The 22,198-nt window shown below is 34.5% G+C and overlaps 2 protein-coding genes and 1 long non-coding RNA gene across 3 annotated transcripts; 1 reads left to right on the top strand and 2 right to left on the bottom strand.

The window, feature by feature from the left end:
- Positions 1-2,401: 2,401 nt before the first annotated feature.
- On the bottom strand, positions 2,402-3,084 carry LOC141535280 (uncharacterized). The gene is made up of 3 exons (XR_012480572.1): positions 2,933-3,084; positions 2,666-2,788; positions 2,402-2,552 (listed from the first exon to the last, which is right to left on the bottom strand). It is a non-coding gene; the product is annotated as an uncharacterized LOC141535280 (long non-coding RNA).
- Positions 3,085-6,177: 3,093 nt separating this feature from the next.
- On the top strand, positions 6,178-11,982 carry LOC141535102 (uncharacterized). Its single transcript, XM_074254896.1, has 4 exons — positions 6,178-6,540; positions 8,752-9,198; positions 10,562-10,639; positions 10,770-11,982. Exons 2-4 carry the CDS (start codon positions 8,941-8,943, stop codon positions 11,661-11,663), a joined length of 1,230 nt encoding a protein of 409 aa, XP_074110997.1. The 5' UTR covers positions 6,178-6,540; positions 8,752-8,940; the 3' UTR covers positions 11,664-11,982.
- A 3,674-nt stretch (positions 11,983-15,656) lies between these two features.
- Positions 15,657-19,662, bottom strand: LOC141535350 (uncharacterized). Its single transcript, XM_074255227.1, has 5 exons — positions 19,569-19,662; positions 19,074-19,244; positions 18,837-19,037; positions 16,883-18,651; positions 15,657-16,673 (listed from the first exon to the last, which is right to left on the bottom strand). The coding sequence occupies exons 1-5, from the start codon at positions 19,660-19,662 to the stop codon at positions 15,657-15,659; spliced, it is 3,252 nt and encodes a 1,083-aa protein (XP_074111328.1).
- Positions 19,663-22,198: the final 2,536 nt, after the last annotated feature.

Here is a 22,198-nt window from a genome sequence, read left to right as displayed (position 1 = left end):
ACACTTCTGATTCGAGCACTCGGTCGGCACAATAGTTAAGACAATAGTTATTATTACACTTTCAAGTTTGAGGTCATTAAAAACTGCAATACAGATCTTTTTCCAAGTTCAACAAACTGCACTGCAATTCGGTGGGCTAGGTTATGGATCAGATCAGGAGTTGTCCTAGTCTCTGTCACTCGAGTGCCCTCGTCGATAGACGTGCCACTCTCAGCTCAATAAATTACATTTGTCATGAAAATTAATTTAACTGTCACTTAAAAATTTTTTAATTTTATTTAACAAACAAATGTGCTCCAAAAAATTGTTTTTAAAAAATTGCATTTTTAATTTATTAAAATTTCTAAATGTCAATTTTTTTTAACTTCCCGCTAAGAAAAATTAAAAATTTTTTTAAATTCGCAATACACACACACATTTTTTTTTTGCTCCTCTATAAAAAAAAACACACACACACACATACACACACATACATACATACATCCATAGATACAGACATAGTGACATATTACGGTCCCGTGTAACTCGTGTGGATTTTCCTATGATTATTATTTCCTTACAAGGGAGATGTATTGTAAATGCAATACTTCTCTCACACTCGCTTATCCCCACCTTCGGTACCTCAGGCTGTGTCGTGTTTTTCCAAAATAACCTGACATCAATTTGATACCATTTTTCTACAGTAACTACTCATACGCCGGTAAGGTAACTAGCCCCAGCAGTGTAGACATCAACGACTATTCAATACATAGAGCAGTAATGCTCCACTTGACCTACTGAGAGAATTTATTGCCCCGATACTGTTTTGATGGTTTTTATAATTTTTTTTTCCATCACATATTTACTTAAATAATAGTCACTGTATAACAGGAATTTTCAAGTTTATAAAATTTTTAATATAATTGTTTTTTAGAAAGACGCTTCATTTGAAGACTACTAAAATATTTAAATTAAAAAATTAGTGAGTAAGTTTTATAAGGTATTTGTTACTTAATCATGTAAAAAGATTAACAATCAAAATAAATAACCTTTTTCAAACCAAAAACAGAGAATTTATTGCTTCTTCCAAGAAATACACTGACTTCGGTACCCTCACGAAATAAATACTAGAATCAAAATCGGATGTTGGTTAACCCTCGCGAATCTATTCATCCGAGGTACAACAAAACGTACATCGATCTATGTTGAAAATAACAAAAGATGTTCAACCTCAAGACAATCGTCAGAAATCGGAGGAAGAGCCTTTATATACCGGATTGGATAAGTATAGCGGAATCTGTATGTGCGCATCGAATTGGCCATCGAGAAGACCACGGAAATTATATCTTTATAACAGCCTAGACCAACCTTTAGAAATGCCGCGGTTGTCCGTGTTAAGTGCCGAAAAGTTGAGTATTGAAAAATGTTACGGGAATTACATATGTGCACTGTTCTAGATAGAATTTCAGAACCGTCGGATCTGTTCATGCACACCGAGTTGGCCATTGCTAAGACCACAAGAATTATATCTCTACATCGGTTTATGATAAGGTCTAGAAACACCGAGATCTGTCTATAGAAATTATTCTTATTCTGTCTAAGAAATTATTCTTGGTCTAAGAAAATTTTCTTGTTTTAAGAGTTTATTCTCTTGACTCAAGAAAATCATTTTCTTCAAAATGGTATTCTTGGTTCAAGATTTCGGTTCTTGAGTCAAGTGAATTTTTTTATCAGTGCAGAACCCGGAAATATCGTTAAGGAATTCGAAATTGATAATTAGGGGAAGGTGACTAATTAATTTGATAATTGAAGTTTGCCTACACGTAAAGGGGGTTCCACCACGAAATCTCCCCGACATAATCTCCCCAAGACAAAATCTTACTGAGAAAATCTCTCTTAACTAATTTTAAAAATTTATTATAATTTAAATACTTAATGATTATTTTATTACCTTTGCTTATGACCGTGTTGCGTGGTCACAAAAACCATGCGCCCTTTTAAAATGGTTTTTGTACAAAACACATGTGTGTTTATTCGACATTAGACCAACAAAAACGCGGATAATCGTGTTGCGCCCTTTTAACAAGGTTTTTGTGTGTGTTTATTCGACATTAGAGCAACACAAACGCGGATAATCGTGTTGCTGTTTTATCTGGGAGATTTTGTCCGGGGAGATTTTGTCGTGTCACCGTAACGGGGTGTAGGACTCGCCCGGGCTCTAAGACAAAAAACTGTTACCTTGTAAGTGAGCCCACGATTTATGCACTGATAGAAGGATTTTTTTGTATTTAATAAGATTTGTTAATATTTAATAAATAATTTATTAGAGGATAGGTCCTTAACAAATATTTATTAACAGTTAATAAATCATTTATTAGTATTTACACACTGGATTATTAATATTTAAAAAATTCATCACAAATGTGTTTCAATGTTTTATTTTAATTGTAAAAATTACAGAGAATTAGATATTTAATGAAATAAATGAAAAATGAAATTAAAGGATACAACTAATAAAAAGAGAAATTACAATAAGATTCATCCTTTACATTAATCCTCTCTTGATGTGAAATCTGTAAATAAAATAAAATTATTTATCAATAATAAAATTATTTAAAATAATTTTTTGAGAATAATGAATTGAATTTGAAATAATAAATAGTTGTAAAATAAAGAAGAGACCTACATATTCATTATACTTTTTATTTAAACGAAGTCGTAAACCAACACGGGATTATTTCTTTTTGGGTCTCTTCAGGAGTTTTAGTAAGGAATTCACCAAGGATTTCAAAGTCAGTTATATGGTTTACTAGAGTGGGAATACAAAAGTAAATTCATAAATTTAGTGTAAATTTTAGAAACGGAATATTAAAAATAAAATAGCATGACAAGACAATTAATAGGTTAAGTACTGATACTACGGAATATACCTTATATATAACTGTCAACTTACCACAAAAAGTCGAGTATAACTCACTCAAATCCCACGATTGTAGCAAAGCTTCCATTTTATTAATTGTTTTTTCACAAAGTATCAAAATAATAAGCAACTTATCATATGAAAATCGCAAATAGAGCTGGTCATTCAGCGGGTTATGACGCGCAATAAAAAAAAGGCGCGGAGTCGTATGTCGTATATTACCATAACGCGCACGCACACACGAGTATTCTGTTATGTATATATATACATATTTATTTATAATTACGTGTTAAGTATAACCATCTACCAACACCGACCACCAACAAAATATTTTTTAACTATTAACAAATCTTATTTGGTGGAAATAAATATTTTTTTCAATATATTAAAGCTTCTTAATAGTTACAAAAATTTTGTTCTCATAAAAAATAGATTTAGTTAATACTAACGAATATTATTAATAGTAAAAAAATATTTTTTCCACTCAAAAAAATATCTGAAAAAGATTTTAATAAATTGATTTATTAAATACAAACAAATCCTTCTATCAGTGTGGTATTCGCGATTTTTATCACCTCGGTCGCGATTTACAAGAGGGGATACTAATTAAACAATTGGTTCCTTTTGATGAGGTGACAATGCGCGGTAATGTGTATTCTTCTAACCATGCAAGCGCTGTACTTTTCGGCAGGAATGGAAGGCCCTGTATTATAGACGGTATGCTGGATATAACATATGTAAAAATGGTTATTAATAAAAATTTTTAAATGATCATTGATTATTTTTTTATCTGACAGTGTACTTATTGTACCATTAAATGCATATTTGTGATTTTTAGGCGACCTTTGCGACTTTCAAATCATTCTGAAATCAGTCTGAAAAAATTCTGGAAACGGTATGGAATCATGATGGTTCCAGAGTGGTTTTGTGCCTATTTTCCAGCATGAAACCAGAGTGAACCCAGACTAAAGCCAGAGTGGAATCAAATAAAAAACAACTGTTATGCTCGGGAATCGAATCTGGGACCTGACGCTTGAAAGACTAATTCTTTACCAGTTTACCGATGAGAATTACTTGAATATCAGGGTTTTTAACAACTACAAGTAATGCAAATCGTATACACGATCAATGCGTAATGAACAAAATTTTTTATTTCGTTTGTAAATTATTAATTATCAATATACACTGATAAAAAGATTTACTAACTATTAATAAATTAATTTATTCGAAGACAATTATTTAATTGGTTAAATTTTAATAATTTAAAATTAAAATAATTTAAAATTTAGCTCGATCAAATATTAAAAACAAATACATGTAATGACATATAGTTATATATAAATTATATGTAATTATATGTAGTTATATAAAAATTATATATAATCTTAAAAACGAATGTATGTAGTGACGTACAGTTATATATAAATTATTTGCAATTATATATAGCTTTATATAATTACATATAATCTTAAAAACAAACATATGTAAAGACATATAGTTATATATAAATTATATGAAATCATATATAGATTATATATGGTTCTATAGAATTATATATAATTTTTTTTTCCCGGATCAAACTGATCCCTATGTGAATTTCTAGTATTTTCAAAATAAAATCTTTTTAAGTCATACAAAAATTCATAACATTTAAAAATTTTTAAATAGGGAATCAATTAATAATGTATAATACTAAATTCACCTGTTGACTTCATAATTTAATATAATAAAGATAAAAATAGACCTTTAACTAATTGAAAGTATTTTCAAATTACAAAATTTGTTATCTCTTATTTTGTAGAATGAAATGGTTGTTAATTATGTAGTCGAAAAATGCTATATGATTATCAATTTATAAACCATTTGTCGTCTAACTGTTAATATAATTAGGTAAATTATGAAAACTCAATACACTACACTCGTGTTAAAGTTATCATAAATATACTAAGGACAAAATTGAGAATTATTCGAATTTACTCTGAAAAGCGCTAAACCCACGTTAAAAACATTTTCAAGACATTCTGAAAACACTCTAGTTTCATTTTGAATTCACTCTGGGATCACTCTGGATTCACTGTGATTTGACTCTGGAAAAAAGGCACAAAACCACTCTGGATCCACACTGGTTTCAATATGATTTCACTCTGACTCTGAATACAGAGTGATTCTAGAGTGAGGTGAAGGTTGCAAGGGGAGAGTAGATCATACCTACGCTCACACTTAAGACATGCAATAATTATAACATAATTGTATTAATGTATAGGAAATGATGTAAGAAAATAGATTAAAAGGTGTTAAAGGTATAATAAGTTTTTTCGAGGTTGATTCTTTCAATAAAATTTTTATAGAATAGCAAAATCAAAGCATGAAGAGAAACGTTTAAAAAATGTACTGAAAATTCAGCTATCCGATAGATACTGCCATCTCGCGAGCTAACCCCGAATCGATTCCCTCTCTGGCGCAGCATCAGAGCAATGGCGTAGGCGGTGATCCCGCAATAAATTAATTTTTATCGCTTCGTGGGTGGCGGTTCTTTCTATTGGCCAGCTATCAAGCGCCTCCTACTTCATTCTTTACTCGTAAAATATTTTCCTCATCCCTTGTCGACTTTCCGCTTATTTTCTAACATTAATTTTCCTTTCAGAAGATAAATTTTCTTCTGATTTTTCCTCCCCGAGATAAACACTAAAAGAAGATGAGGAAAGTTCGCTTCTATTCTAACTCAGGCGTTGAAGTTTCCACGATTGAAATCTCTGCAATCGAGGGGATAAATTTACCTAGAAAAACCAAGCATTTGATGACTTCTATTGAGGATTATCAAGCGAGCAGAAGGAAAACGGAGCAGTTCGCTTCACTCGCATTACTCGGTACTGAGAGCTGAGCATTCTTCCTCGAGCATTTGCATCTCTTCTGCTCCTTTACTCTCGTATGCTCCAATACAAGTGAAGTGCAAGGAGCAAGGAGTGTTTTCTTCAACTCGGTACCAATGCAATGTGATGTGAATATCAAGAGAGACCAGGCCTGGTACCAAGCAAAGAGTGAAAGGAAATTGGCGAGCCTTGAGAGCAAGTGAGCATCCAACAGTCTACAGTCTGGATTGCTGGGGAGCTTAAGAGAAGCTGCCGAGTTCGAGGGAAGAGAAGTAAGAGATGTTCAAGAACCGTACGGGGAGAACCGTACAAGTACTCTTATATGTTTTTCAAGAAGGTATAGGTGAGATAAGGATGAACTCACCAGACGAACTGACTGACGATGTAGTTGAGGAAGGGGATTCAGTCTTGCCGCCACGTGCTTCACGAGCGCACGCCCCGCGCTACGCCGGCCGGTCTTCAGAATCCTTTTTATTAGTTATTATTTTTTAAAAAATCCCAATCAAAGCTTCCAAGTTTTTTTTTTAATTATAAATTATTAACGCTAGTTTTTTTTATTTATTCATCATTTTTCTGATGGAATTTTATCATCCTCTTGATGGTCACAAGTGACATTTTTTCTTAGCGATTTTTTGGTGAAAAATTTTTGTATCTTGTATTTTTATTTTGTGCTCCAGTGAAATTTTGTGTACATTTTTTGTATTGTGGATCGATCTAATAATTTATTTTATTCCAAGTGAAGTTTTTCTTTAAATTAAATTTAAATTAAAGGTGAATATTTAAAGCTTATAAAAATAAATTTTTATAACTTATTAAATTTTTATTAAGATTTTTTATTTTATTTCAAATAACAGATATCTTTTATTGGAATTTACTGAGAGGAAAATGAATGAATTATTAAAGTTATTTTTTTTTAATAAATAATTTTAATTTAACTTAGAAAAATTTTTGATCAAAATTTATTGAAAAAAAAAATATTGGAGTAATTGAAAAAAAAATTAATTTATAATTTAATGATGTACATGAGAATAAAAAAATTGAAATGAAGATGATATCAAAAACGCTCGAGATAAAAGGGGTTAGAGGGGGAAGGTACAGGGAGAACGTTGTATGAGTCTGAACCGGTATGTGGGTATATAACATAAACAACTCTTAATTAATTTGTCATTAGTTAATTAGTATCGCGGTCGTAATGGGTAACGAAATATACCGGATGCCGAGCGTAGCCCAAGAGATATTTCAATGTACGCGTTTGATTTAGACGGTAGCCCGTGGAAAGGCAGAGGGACGAAGTATCAAAGAACGAGCTGCGACACACGTATCCGCTGATAAACTGACTGCTCGGAAAAATCGCTGGGAATATACGGTAATTCATTTAGACTGGGCTTGATTTAATGTTCGTTGGCTATTCTCAGAGAATTGTATAAAACACAATGTTATTTTTTTTTTTTTTTTTATTTTGCTGTATTATGAAATTGTTTTTTTAAACGTTCCCAACTCTAACGCCTTTGAAATCTTTCTCCACCCCCTGCCTCTACACAAGACACGCGGTTCAAATTAATATGCACTCGACACTGCAATTAACCGCGATATTTTTTACGCCTCCACCGTGAGATGTAAAAATATTTTGAAACGTGATAAAGGGTTAATAACCTTTCATTTTTTAATTTAATTAAAAATTATTAGAAAAAATTTTTATCTTCTGGGAAATTTTATTGTTAAATATCATTAAAAAAATAAATATAATATTTAGTAGCAACTTTGCAGTCACTACGTGACTGCCGTGACTCGTCAATGATAAATAAATAAAATTTTAGTTTATTAAATAATGAATTTTGTTAAAATGCACTGTACTTTTTTAACCATTGAAATTTGTCAAGATATAAGTACTTCTCGATGTTACACTCATCAAGAGCTTTCATTTGAGTACCCACATGCATTTTGATATATTTTTCATATATACATATAAATTATATATATTATATATATTATATACATATATAATACATATAAATATATGAAAAATTGATGTGGGTACTCAAATGAAAGGTCTTGATGAGTGTAACATCAGGATGAGCTTATATCGTTGAAAATATCAATATTTTACAAGATACAAGGTCATTTCTTATTTATGTATCTAGAGACAGAGCATTTTCGAATGCAGCCTAAATACTTGTCATAATAAATTAACTATCGGTGAAAATTTAACTAAAAAAATCATTAAATGAATTTTTTAAATTATAAATTTTTAATAAAAAGCATCAGTAACATTTTTCTTATGATAAATTAAAAAAAATGATTTAATAAAATTTATAAATGAATTTTGATATAATTGCACTGTACTTTCTTAAATATTGACGTTTTTAACGATATAAGTTTATCCCGATGTTACACTCATCAAGAGCTTTCATTTGAGTATACACATGCATTTCGATATATTTTTCAGCTTATATCTTTAAAAATGTCAATATTTCACGAGATGCAAGGTCATTACTTAATTATGTATCTAGAGATAGAGCATTTTCGGATGCAGCTTAAATATTTATCATCATTTATTGACTATTGATGATAATGATGTGAAACCTTGAAAAGGCATAACTTCAGGTCAAGACCTTTCTAACGATACCAAATTTAACCATAAAAACCCATTTTATCATATAAATACACTGGTCACAAAATTTTACTTATTTTCTTAATATTATCGATTATTCTTGACATTTAAGTCAAATTTTTTATGTAAGAGCGCAAAAACTTTGTAATATTTTCCAATAATAATAAATCATAATTATTAATTAAAATCAATGACAATTTTTTTGACAATGTTATGAGCACATGTCACGAAGAAGAAGAAAAGAGAACAAGGATATAATAAAAAATAATTATCAGTGATTGAATTTTAATTTATATAAAAATAATTTTTTTACTTTAAAACATTAGATGCCTTAAAAAACGAGAGTAATATTTATCCTGTAATATTTACAGAGAAAAGTGGACAGTGGAGTGGAAGTCAGACGAGGTTGAAGAACTCGGTTTGGCCTGACTAACAGATTCAGAAAATAATCTAACCATAAAAGAAATAAACGAGTAAAAATGGGCAGGAAGTGGATGATGGAAGTGACAAACGGAAGGGCTCTCGGGAGCCCCAACTCTCAAGGATAAACCTGGCTCCGGATGGACGTGGGCGATCTGTCGAATGCCGCAGGATTGGCTGCCAGTGGAGCCGCCGTTTTCGGTCCCGCCACCACTTCTGCCACTCGATTCTCAAATAGGAACACTGTTAATATTAACATTGACAACAATAACAGTAATAATTTCATCGACAACGGTAATCCTGACAGCGGTGGTCAGGTCGGGGCCAGCTTTCACCCTAGCGCTGGATGGTGGACTCCAAGCTCGACGCTGGTCACGGCACCCGCAAACGCCGACGTGGTAAAAAAAATTTTTTTAAAAAAATTTCTCTAACAAAAATATAATGATAATAATTCCGGGTCTTTAAAGCTCATTGTTAGTTTATAGAATAATTTAAGCTCTGATAATGAGTAATAACTGCTTGAGAATTATTATGATTGTAATGTGTGTATAAAAAGGTTCGTCTGTTGTTGCTTCACGACTGCGGATGGTGATTATCGTTTCTGCGTTTCCTCTTGGTCATTTCCCTCTTCTCTTTCCTTTTTTTGTATTAGCCAACGATCGAGTAAGAGAGTGAAGGACCGAGTGAATGAATGCGGAGAGATTTTATGCTTGTGTATGGCTATTATTACCTAATGAGACGTTACCCGACGGTACGGGTGCGATCAGAGTACACTGAGGGTGTCTTGGATCCAGAGAATTATTGACCCAGGTCACGGTTTATCTCTCCGCGGGTACTTATTATTTATTTTATCATTTACTAATCCTTCATCTGTTTCAACTATTTTTTATTGTCTCGTAATTCTTATTTTTTGTTCAATTAATATTAACCATATTCTGTCTTCAGAATTATTTTAGTTTAAAAAAAATTTTATGGATAAAGTTCAATTGAATTTTATTATACAATAATAGCAACCTTGCAGCCACTACGTGACTGCCGTGACTTGTAAACGATAAATAAATAAAATTTTGCTTGAATTAAATAATAATTTTTGTTAAATTGCACTGTACTTTTTTAACTAATGACCTTTTTAATGATATAAGCTCATCCTGATGTTACGCGTATCAAGAGCTTTCATTTGAGTACCAACATGCATTTTTGATATATTTTTCATATATACATATATAATATATAATTATATGAAAAATTGATGTGGGTACTCAAATGAAAGGTCTTAATGAACGTAATATCGGGATGAGCTTATATCTGAAAAAATGTCAATAGTTCACGAGATACAAAGTCATTTCTTAGTTATATATATCTAGAGATAGAGTTTCTTTGAATGTAGCTTAAATATTTATCATCATAAATTGATTATTGGTGAGAATGATATGAAACCTTGAAAAAGTACAACTTCAGGTTAAGACCATTACAACGATACCAAATTTAATTATAAAAACCCATTTTATCATATAAATACATTGGCCACAAAATTTAGCTTATTCTCTTAATAATATAGATTAATAAATTTATTGTTGAGTAAAATTAAAAAATAGTCAAATAAAAAATTTCTTCAATATTTTTTATAAAATTTAATATCTATAATAAAACAATTCCTATTATTTAAGTAAGAAAAAAAAATTAAATGACATTTAAAAAGAATTAACAAATATTTATAAAAAGAACGGTAAACAATAATAAATAATTTATTATAATTTAAAGATGAATCAGTTGTGCCGAGTATGCGGTGAGCCGGCGGCAGGTTTCCACTTCGGAGCATTCACATGTGAGGGTTGTAAGGTCAGTTACACGAGTATTATATAGTAACATAATCTGAAAACTCCAATAATAAATTTCAATATCAATTTAAATTTTCTCTCAAGCAACCAATTCAATAAAATAAAATAAAACCTAATCTAATAAATTGCAGTCATTTTTCGGGCGGACTTACAACAACCTGGGAAGCATCTCCGAGTGCAAGAACGGCGGAGTGTGCGTGATAAACAAGAAGAACCGAACAGCCTGCAAAGCGTGTCGTTTGAGAAAATGCCTGATGGTGGGAATGTCAAAGTCGGGATCAAGATACGGACGACGATCCAATTGGTTCAAGATCCACTGTCTGTTACAAGAGCAGTCGCACCAAGCCCAACAGCGGCTGAAAGAGTCGACAAAGCTGCCCTTCGACAAAGTAGCATCCCTAGACGCTGCTAACAACAACACCAACACCAATAACAACAACAACAACAGAAATTTTGCCGCAGCTTCAGGATTGGGGATACCGGACCGCAAGGAGGACCAAATCTTGTCACCAAGACTGCCTCCAAGACCGGATCTGCTACCCCACGAGCTTCTGAGACCGGAAATAACGCGGTTCCCTCTCTGGCGAGGGCCTCCCTTTTTCCATCCCCTTTCGCCGATGCAGCTGCTGAACACCCCGTTCTTTCCGTTCCAGCAGCGATTCATGGTGCCTTACATCAACAACCAGGCGAGCCAGCAAGTTCCGGTGACAAGCTTGTCGAGTTCTTCCAGCGAAAGCGTCTCGCCTCGCTCCACTCCTTCTCCGAAAGAGTTTCTGATGGAAAAGTCGGAAACCAGCAGTCCGCCGACTGTCGGTGACAAAGGACTTGCTTTTCTGAGGTCTCTTGGCCCAGAACAGGAGGAACCGATGGACCTCAGCCGGAAAAGCTCAGAAATCAAGGACATCCTCGACGAAAGCTGTGATTCTGACGACAGTGTCGATGAAAACCCTGTAATCGTAGATAACCTTCAAGATAAAGTCTCCACTGACGCTAATCCGCCTTTAGACCTCAGTTGGAAGACTTGACACTCGGTTATCGGGCTTTTTTGGGACAAACTCGAGTTTTCACGATAAATTGTTTATAAAGTGCCTTTTTTAATATTTATTTAATGGTTGCACCACTTTGTTTTGTAAATTGTGACTTGAACAAGATGGCCGGTGATTTAAGTAGGTGCTAAAAATGGATTTTTTTTTTATGAGAAAGATATGAACTGATACAGAAGAGAGAACAAGTAAAGTAATAGAAGATAGTATTGTATATGCTCAAGTGTATGTAATTAATGTCTAGGAATCGAGGCCAGTGTGTAAATAATAAAATGTTTAATAATAAATAATATTTAAATGATCTCTAGCTGTTTTATTAAATATTTATCCAATGTCCAATGTAGGATGTATGATGTCCGATGGTTTAACATTTGTTTTAAGGATCTGTTACTCATAGAAGGATTTACGGTATGTTTGTAGAACATTTTTATCTGGAATATGTCAATACCTCAAGTTGATTTAGTTGAAGATCCGCGTATTATGTTGACGATGAGATCTTTTATCTCGTGACGCAGTTTGTTCCACAAGCATAAGCATATAAGAAGATCTAACCAGCAAGCACCGAGCCACTTGTTCCAAGAGGTGACTCGATACTTAAACATCGGTTGTACACCTATCTACCACCTATATCTACAAATACCTTACAGCTATACCCAAACAGATTGCCAAAGGATATATTAGATAATGAATAACGACTTATTACTTGTACTTAACCAGCGACTATTTGCTCAATATTTATTTCCAGCAAAACTATTATTGGGAGACGTTCATTTTAAACTTCCAATTCATTAATGATTAAAAATGATCTAATCCATCAAAATTATTTTTTTTTTAAACAATTTAGCTTCACACCTTCACTTTGTAAACAACAAAAAGTTATTTAAAATTTCATTACAGACAGAATAGAAATAGCCGGAAGAAAGGTTGTTAATCGAAAAGTCCGAGGTGTTGTCGGGTCGTGGGACCAAGCATGAATCTTTTACCGGTATATCTTGGCAAAAGATATCGGCATCCAATCGATCCTATCACCGATACGATGAATGAACATTTTTCGTTTGGCTAGGTCTGGGTAACTCCTATAACACATGCACACACACACACACACACACACACACACACACACACACACACACACACACACACACACACACACACACACACACACACACACACACACACACACACACACACACACACACACACACACACACACACACACACACACACACACACACACACACACACACACACACACACACACACACACATATATATATATATATATATATATATATATATATATATATATATATATATATATATATATATATATATATATATATATATATATATATATATATATATATATATATATGTACACACACATACACACCATATGTGGGTACTAGATAGATGTATGGACACTAATGTAAGAGCCGAGATACTCCCCACACGCATGTCGACAAACACTATTAAATAAAGTATACAGTGTAGTAAAGCATACAAGTTTAGATTCTAAAGATGTGCATATGCCGTGTAGTAAAACTCAAAGATTATACTTTTATGTCTTGAGATCAAAGTGCCTCCGTTATTCGACGCTGCGTGGCGCTTTCACCTCTCCTCTCTTTTACTTGGGCACCGATCATCATCATCATCATCATGAACATGAGCATGACCATCATCAAAAGTTCGGGTCTTGCTGGGGGTTTACAACCGCGAGAGGTTAAGTAAAAATACATTTATGTTTATGTTTACTTGTATATTTATATTGATAGTTGTAGTCATATGTGAGGATGTGTTGGACGTGTGTGGGCGTCGTAGGCGTGCGTAGACGTGAGTAAACGTAGTTGGGTATGAAATCGACTCGGTATAGGCAGATTTGTTGGCCGAATAGGTGTGTGTCTGCGAGTGTGTGCAACAAGTCACGGGGTTACGTGGATATTATAGTCGTGATCGGCAAGAGAGTGAGATGACCGGGACGGGTATTAGCAGAGGTTCTTGCGAATAATATAAGCCGATATGAGCTAACATTGCTGGCAAAGAGAGGCGAGGTGAGGTGAGGCTACACCTGCGTCGTCTATTTCCTCTGAGCTGGCTCAGGTTGACAGTCCGGGGTCACAGTCGCCATCAGTCGACGTCCAACGGCCGATTCGCCAATGGAAATTCATAATTCCAGGCGTTTTTCACGCGACGTTTACGATCGACACGACTTAAGGCATTTCATTTGCTATTGACATTTTTTTACAAGCTAAATTACTTTCCACGCTTGCTCAGATAGATTTTTTTTTTTCAAACAATTTTTACTTGACTTTTTTACTTTTTGTTCTGATGATCAAATCGGCGAGGGAAAATTTTTTAAATTCTCGAGGAAGGAGTACTCTTATAAGTAGCAAGCTTGTCTAATTGGCTACCGATATTCCTCGGTCCATCTACGGGATTGTGTACTTTGTATTGTCGATTGATCGTTCACCTCCACCAGGGAAATACCGAGGACAAACGAGACACGCTGTTCAACTGCTATAGAATTGCTTGCTATATTCCAAATGTATCAAATAAATTACCTGGTTGCAAAATCAAGTCACGTATGGACGATTTTTTATTTTGATATCGATTATTAGCTTTAAAAATTTATCAAAGAAAAAAAATTAGGAAAACGATTGACCCTGAAGGCCATCCCTGCAACTTCCTGCTACTTTCGTAATTAAGTGCTTAAAATTGCGCTTATTACGTTTTTGAACTCGAAGAGTTCAAAAATATAATTTTCATGTAGTTTCGAGCTCTCCGAGCTCAAAAGTCTGATAGAAGTTTAATAAAACACTATTTTTTGAATTTTCAAACCGCAATAACTTTTGAATGAATGAATCGATTTTCACGCGGTTGGTGGCATTTGATGCAGTTTTTCGAATTTTATGATATATTTTTAAATACAAATTGATAAGACCGGAAGTTTCGGTGTAATTCGAAAAAAACGCTTTTATTCGATTTCTTTCGTCAACGATAACTCACGAACGAATCAACCAATGTTGACCGGCTTGGTGACGATCGACGTGGTTTTTCAATGTTAAGAGCTGATTAGTTTTTGGAATTGATCGATCGAGTTGTTTAAAAGTTATTAAAAAAAAAACTTGATTTGAAAAAATTTTTTTTCGTAGTTTTTTTAAGATTCCTCAAAATCTACCGGTCGGAATCGGTCCAAATTGTATTCAAAATCTAAGTTTGATCAAGCCCTTTCAAATGACATCAACCGCGATCAAATCGGCCAAGCCGTTCAAAAGTGATGAGAGGTTTACATATATACACACAACGGGAAGTATATTTAACGGGAAGTTAAAAAAAAGAATTTAACACGCACAGAAAAACAGGTTCACTTGAGCCAAGAAAATATTTTTCTTCCTAATTATTTTCTTGAGCGAAAAAGAAATTTTTTTTTGACAAGAAATTTCACTTATTCCAACAAAATTGAAAGATCTCACGAGCCCGTCGAAGACGGGCGAAGTTTGATCTCAATTATTCGAGTGTCTTGCACTTCGAGATTACGAAGGTAGTATCACTACTTACATGTCTTGGACCACAAGTTTAAAGCTAAAAGTGAACGACTGGGGCGCCCCTTAACCATCGTGGCGTTGCCCCATTACTATTTGATCATTAGTTTAAAGCTCTCGAAAATTTTTTATTTTGTCTGAAAATAAGAGGTGGGGTAGTACTTGATACTATTTGGGTGGGAATCTCTCGTGCGAGACACTCGAATAATTGAGATCAAACTTTGTCCGTCTTCGACGGGCTCGTGAGATCTTTCAATTATCCTTCGTGTCTCGCACTTCGAGATTACGAAGGTAGCTGTTTAGAGCGATACTTTTTTAGTTAATTTATTAAAGAATTGAAATTACAAGTGGTTGAATAATTAACTTGTAACTACAGACAAATTAAAAAATGAGATAATAGTGCTTCTAGCTGCTAAATCTCCAATTAGTTTAATTATATTGGTGTACTGGGTGTTAACACCGTTTCTGCGAATTTGTTGTCACGAATAATAATTGGCTGGTGGTAAAAATCAGCAAACACTTTGGAATTCTTAGACCACCCTGCCACCTTCTTTATTTCTTCAATGCTAACACCTTTTTCATGTGCCCGAGATGTCGATGCATGTCTAGTAGAGTGTGCTGTAAATCTTTTGTCAACTCCCAATGATACCAACGCCGTCCTTATCCACCGAGCAATTGTCTCACTCTTGATTGCACTATGTGGCTTATTGAGTGAAATGAATAGTGAGTTAATATTGCCCCGAAGGACTTTAGTTACTGTCACGTATTGGCTTAAGGTCCGAGCTATGCATAGCTCAGCTTTAGTCGGGAAAAACGGGAGTCTTAAGACTGGCTGCAGAGCTCCTGGCCGAGAAGTTTTCATTTTTTCAGGGATTCTAATTTCAATTTCAGATTCAGAAGCAGTGATGTTTGAAATTTTGATCAACGCCAGCGTCTGGCAACGATGCGCTGTGCCCAAGGCCAGCAGTACAACCAACTTCTCCGTCAGTTTCTTCAAGGACAGTTCCTCGATTGGAGTCCATGTCTCCAATTTGGCTAGCACTGAGTCCACATTCCAAGTCGATTCATATTTAGGCCCTCCAGGTCTTATTTTCGACGAACCCTTAATAAAGCGGCTTATTAAAGAGTTGTTCGTGACATCTTCACTCGATATCAGAGATAACGCTGCTCTTGCCGAGTTCATTGCACTGTGGCCTATCCCGTCACCGAATCTTTCCGTCAAAAATCTTAGGATCTTTCCCACAGATACTTCATATGGATTTCCGTTGATCTGATCATTCCATTTCCACCAAAGCCTCAAAGTACCATTGTAGTTTTTTAACGTCGAATCTGCCAGTGAAGCTAACGAGATCTCCACTGCTTCTTTAGGCATGCCTTTGCCTAACAGTGCCTGGCTGATAGCCTGGCGGCAACCAGGGTAAGCTTTGCAGCCAGGGGATGATGACGTGACCTACAAGGAGAAATTAAAAGATTAAGATCTGCTTCAAGCCAAACCCAGTCTCCTATCGATAACTTTTGAAAAGCTGGAAACCAAACCTGAGTAGGCCAGTGCGGTACAATTAAAATACCTTCTGCTTTATCGTCTTTGATTTTCTTAATTACTTTAGTAATTATAGAAAAAGGGGGGAAGGCATAAAATATTCAATCGGACCAACTAACTGTAAAGGCATCGAATGCGAAAGCGTCTGGATCTCTTTTCCATGAACAATAGACCCTGTATTTAGTGTTGATTCGAGAAGCGAATAAGTCGATTTCTAACTTCCCAAATCTTTTAACGATTTTTTCAAATGCGTAGTCCGCTAATTCCCACTCCGCGTCTGAATTATCGATCCTTGATGATCGATCTGCCTCTACGTTTTCTTTAGACGGGATATATGAGGCGTAAATCCATAATTTTCGGTCCTCACACCAATCCCATAGCTCACACGCTAATTTATGAAGTTCAGCATAGCGAACTCCACCCATTCTATTGATATACGCCATCGTTGTTGTATTGTCCACCCTAATTAAAATATCAGTGTCTCTTAAATCCGCCGCAAAACACTTCAAAGCTATTAGGGCTGCTTTGAGTTCCAGGTGATTAATGTGAAGCATTCTTTCTTCCTGTCTCCATAACCCATTGGCGCTTTCGCCCTCGCAAAAGGCACCCCATCCAGACAACGATGCATCTGAGTAGACTGTTCTCTCGTATTGATTATTTCTCACCTTTTTACTGGCATTTGGCAAAGTTTTTAACCACCAATCCCAGTCCCTACGAGTAGATTTTGGTATCATCATGACAGCATCAAAACAACCCCCACTCTTCTCTAAGGCTCGGATCTTTGCTTTCTCAAACGATCTGCAGTGTAACAAGCTGTACTCAACTGTTGGACAACACGCTACTATCAACCCAATAACCTTAGCAAAATCACGAATCTTTACTGTGCCCTTCTTTCTAAGATCCTTGATCTGTTTTTCTATTACGACTTTCTTATCTCCCGGGAGCTCCACTCTCATCTTAGAAGAATCTAACATAAAACCTAAATATCTGCATCTTCTATCAGGCTCCAATTTGGACTTTTCAAAATTCACAATAAAACCCAGCCTTTCGAGTAATTCGATTGTCTGACCTAGGTTTTCACTGCACTCTGGAACTGAATGACCTAAACATAAAAAATCATCCAGATATACTACAGACAGGAGCCCTTTCAATCGAAGATAATTAATCACTGGTTTCATCAGCTTGGTGAATGTCAATAGACACGTGCAAAGACCGAAAGGTAGACAAACGAACTCGTAAATTTTTCCTTGAACAACAAACCTCAAGAATTTTCGATGTAATTTCCAGACTGGGATTAAAAAATATGCATCTTTAAGATCCACTGTTCCCATGAAAATATCTCGTTCTAAAAGATTACAAGCGGATCTAAGATCCTCGAGCTTAAAGTGTTCTACGTCGATGAACTTATTCAAACCTTTTAGGTTCAAAATAAACCTCTTTTGACCATCAGGCTTAGGAACCAAAAAGAACGGTGACAAGAATTGTCCCGGAACCTCTTTCACTTCCTTAATCGCGCCTTTCACCAACAGTTTGTTAATCTCTGATTGGATACCTGCCAGTTCCTGGTCCGACCAAACCTTATCAGGTGGTGGACGAGTTTGTATGGGGGGCAATTCAAAAGGTATTTTGTACTCTTTAATGCACTGAAGGACAAATTTATCCTCAGTGATTGTTTTCCAAGCATTTAAAAAATATTTTAGACGTCCCGCGAACATACTTACATTGTTAACTATAGTTAACGGTTCTGAGTCCGTTGAGTGTGCTGATGGTATTGGTTTGATTTGGGGTATGATGTTTGTTTTGCTGGAAATTTGGGGACCAGTGGTTTTCTCGTCGATGAGTACTTCCCGCTCGTCTGAGACACTGACCTCTTCTGACTCGACGAGTTCTTGGAATTTAAAGAACCGGGAGGTACATACGGTTTCTTTGGTGGGGCAGATTTCATTTCTTCGCTCACTTTCCCCATTCAATTACAGGAGCCAAAGCAGCCAACGCAGACCCTGCTAACTTTTGTGTTGAGCCAAAGTATTTGTCTCAATTAATCTAAAAGATTTGCCGAATCTTTTAAATTACCTGCCACCTCTTCATTTAAGATCGGCGGCTCAAGGGAAAGTTTCCCCTTCCTAGGGTACTTTTCTAAAAGTGACTCTTTAACCTCTTTCTTTAAGCCTTCAGAAAGATATTTTCTCCAGCGACTATCAACGCTAGCATGCAGGATTAACGTAGGTTTCTCCTTGACAGGTTCCTCTCCGAGAATACAAAGGGCATCAGCATCTAGTTCCCAAGGAGTTTCGGATTACTTTGCTTTACTCGGCTCCGTTTCCGGTGTTTCCATGTTATTAGTCGTTTCTGCCTGAGAAACATTATTCCCTGCATTCAACTGTTCACCTGCCGTGACTTGAGGAGCCTGGACCTGTTGATCAGGAGTCAACTCCAATGCATCTTTTTCTCCAACCGCTTTATCATCACCGCTTCCCGTACCTGCGGGCATGCAATGTATATTTAATTCATTTAGCTATGAATTTTTTGGTTAACTTAATATTTACACTATTTTAATCTCTCGGGTAAAACAGAGTAATTTTCATTTCTACTTTATCTTCCAGATAAAGTCAAATTATCATATGAGCTCCATTTTACCTCTCGGATAAAATAGAGCACTCCTTTACCAAGGTGTAATTATTATGATTATTCATACACGAAAATCATGTATTGCCTCTCGGGCATGAAGGTAGACTTTAGGAATATATTGTGATTGCATCTCGTGTTCACAATTAAACCATTGCCATTATGTAAAAAATTAATTACCTTCATCTCCAGATACGTCTGTCCCTGAGTGCGACCTATCACGACCCAAAATGGCTTCTCTGATTGCAGCAAAACCTGATGTCAACTCCTCCATCTTGTCCTCTAGATTGCAGAGTCTTTTGGAGGTCTGCTCCTCCGAACGATCTCGACTTCTTGACCTTTTCTTATTTTTACCCATTTAATCAACTTTAATTTTACTAATTTAATGAATAATTAAAATATTTCAATGTATTATATAAAACAAAAAACTGTTCACTTTCGCATCAAACGTGTGATCTGTCTGACACAAAAATAACGAATGATCAAATAGTAATGGGGCAACGCCACGATGGTTAGGGGGCGCCCCAGTCGTTCACTTTTAGCTTTAAACTTGTGGTCCAAGACATGTAAGTAGCGATACTACCTTCGTAATCTCGAAGTGCGAGACACGAAGGATAATTAATTCTCTTGCTCTAAGAAATACGTATCTTGATCCAATAAAATTTATTTAAGTCAAGACAATCTTGTTGTTGTAAGAAAATTTAGCCTCTTGCTTCTAAAAATTTAATTCACGATAGAAGTAAATTTTCTTGTCTTGAGAAAATTTCTCTTTTGCTCCAAAAAATTAAATATCTTGATAGAAGTAAATTTTCATTAATATTTTTATTGATTATGTCGAATAGGAAGATCAAATAATATTGAATCATTTTTTTTCATTCAATATGAATAATTGCACGCTAAAATAATATAAAATGGGTATCAAATATTCAAGAAAAAAATTTTCTCAAGGTGAGAAAACTTTTTTCTCAGCTGAAGTAGGTGGCGCTACTTTCCTAAGTATCTTAAAATCTTGATCGAATATAAAAATTTATTGTATCAAGTATTAATGATAATTTGAATTAAGAAAAAATAACTTCCACCAAGAATAGAATTTCAAAAAAATTTTTACTTTGGCCAACACAACTTCGGTCTTCCTTCAGGCACCCGAAAATTTTCTTGAGCCAAGAATTTTGTTTTTGAGTCAAGAAATTTTTCTTTCTGTGCGTAATTTAAAATTTTTTTTATTTAAAAAGATTTTCAGTTTTATTTTATATAAATGATAATAATAAATTCAACACAATCTTTATATTGTAGCGAATAAAATCTAAAAATGAAATGAAGCATCAATGAGTTATCATTATTGTGATCCTCTCTCTTCCATCAGACTTTTGATGAGCAATATTGCGTAATTTATTCACGTTATTTAATTCTCAGCGTTTCATTTTATTAGGGGACATTACACTTGCTGGTGATGTTTATAACGTTAAAATGTTGGGAAGAATTTAATTCGTATGTTTACGATCACTTGGGAATTATCATGACGATTAGAGTGAATGCCTATACCTACAGCACCACTTACAGACACTATCAGAAAAAACAATTTCTAAATATTTTTCTTAAGATACTTTAACTCATAAAAGTTTTATTTTATAAGTTTAAATATAGCCCGATGAGACGCTCGATATTACGCATGATTTTGTACCCGGACTTGGGAATCAACACCCGAAAGATATTTAGTAACATAGGATCAGAGGACGACCGAGTATTATTACCAATTTATGTATTATTAAATCAATATAAGACCACTGGATTGATGTAATACATCGATATGGATTTTTAAAAACTCCGTTTACAATATTAACATTTTAATAGACACTGATTGACCTCACACCAGACAGATTTTGGCTACTTCTGACACGTCAGTAATGTTTTTCTGTCATATAATACCGATATATGATTATTTAATAATATGGTGATATGCTAATCGCAACCAATCGCTAATTTTTTTTTAAACTTATCCACAATTAATATTCCGAGTTTTTAAAAATTTATTAATTTTTTAGTTTACCCACAGTCCTAATTGTCTTTGCTGTTGATAAACTTTAATTTATTTAATAGAACCTCTCGGACTTGTCCAAAATGAGGAAATTTGTAAGCTGTAGCGTTGTTTTTTTAAATTACAGGGCTGTTTTCTGATATTTATCCGCTGAAATAAATTTTTTGCCTTGCGAAGCACTTAACTATCAAGATTGTTTAAAATATTCATTATAAAATCAATTTTTAACTTCCCGCTAAGAAAATTGAAAATTTTCAAAAATCGGGAAGTTATTGTTTTTACCACGTCTTCCGAAAATCGAGTTTCCATCAGATCTTGACGTTATGAGGTGCTAAGAAGCTTCTCTGACTATTTCCGCGATGGAGTTTGTACGTCTGTATGTATGTATGTAAGCCTCTCATAACTTTTGAAAGGCTTGGCCGATTTGATCGCGGTTGATGTCATTTGAAAGGGCTTGATCAAACTTAGATTTTTAATACAATTTGGACCGATTCCAACCGGTAGATTTTGAGGAATCTTAAACAAACTACGAAAAAAAATTTTTTCAAATCAAGTTTTTTTTGAATAACTTTTAAACGGCTCTACCGACCAATTCCAAAAACTAATCAGCTCTTAACATCAAAAAACCACATCGATCGCCACCAAGCCGCTAAAAATCGGTTGATTCGTTCGTGAGTTATCGTTAACGAAAGAAATCGAATAAAAGCGTTTTTTCCGAATTACACCGAAACTTCCGGTCTTATCAATTTGTGTTTAAAAATTGTATCATTGAATT

This window comes from Cotesia typhae, unplaced genomic scaffold, assembly GCF_013202065.1.
Source record: "Cotesia typhae breed Kobodo isofemale line unplaced genomic scaffold, CoteBio_Ctyphae scaffold_13, whole genome shotgun sequence".
Lineage (NCBI taxonomy): Eukaryota > Metazoa > Arthropoda > Insecta > Hymenoptera > Braconidae > Cotesia > Cotesia typhae.
Note: the sequence above shows the minus strand (reverse complement) of the source record. Positions and strands in the feature narration are given on the sequence as shown.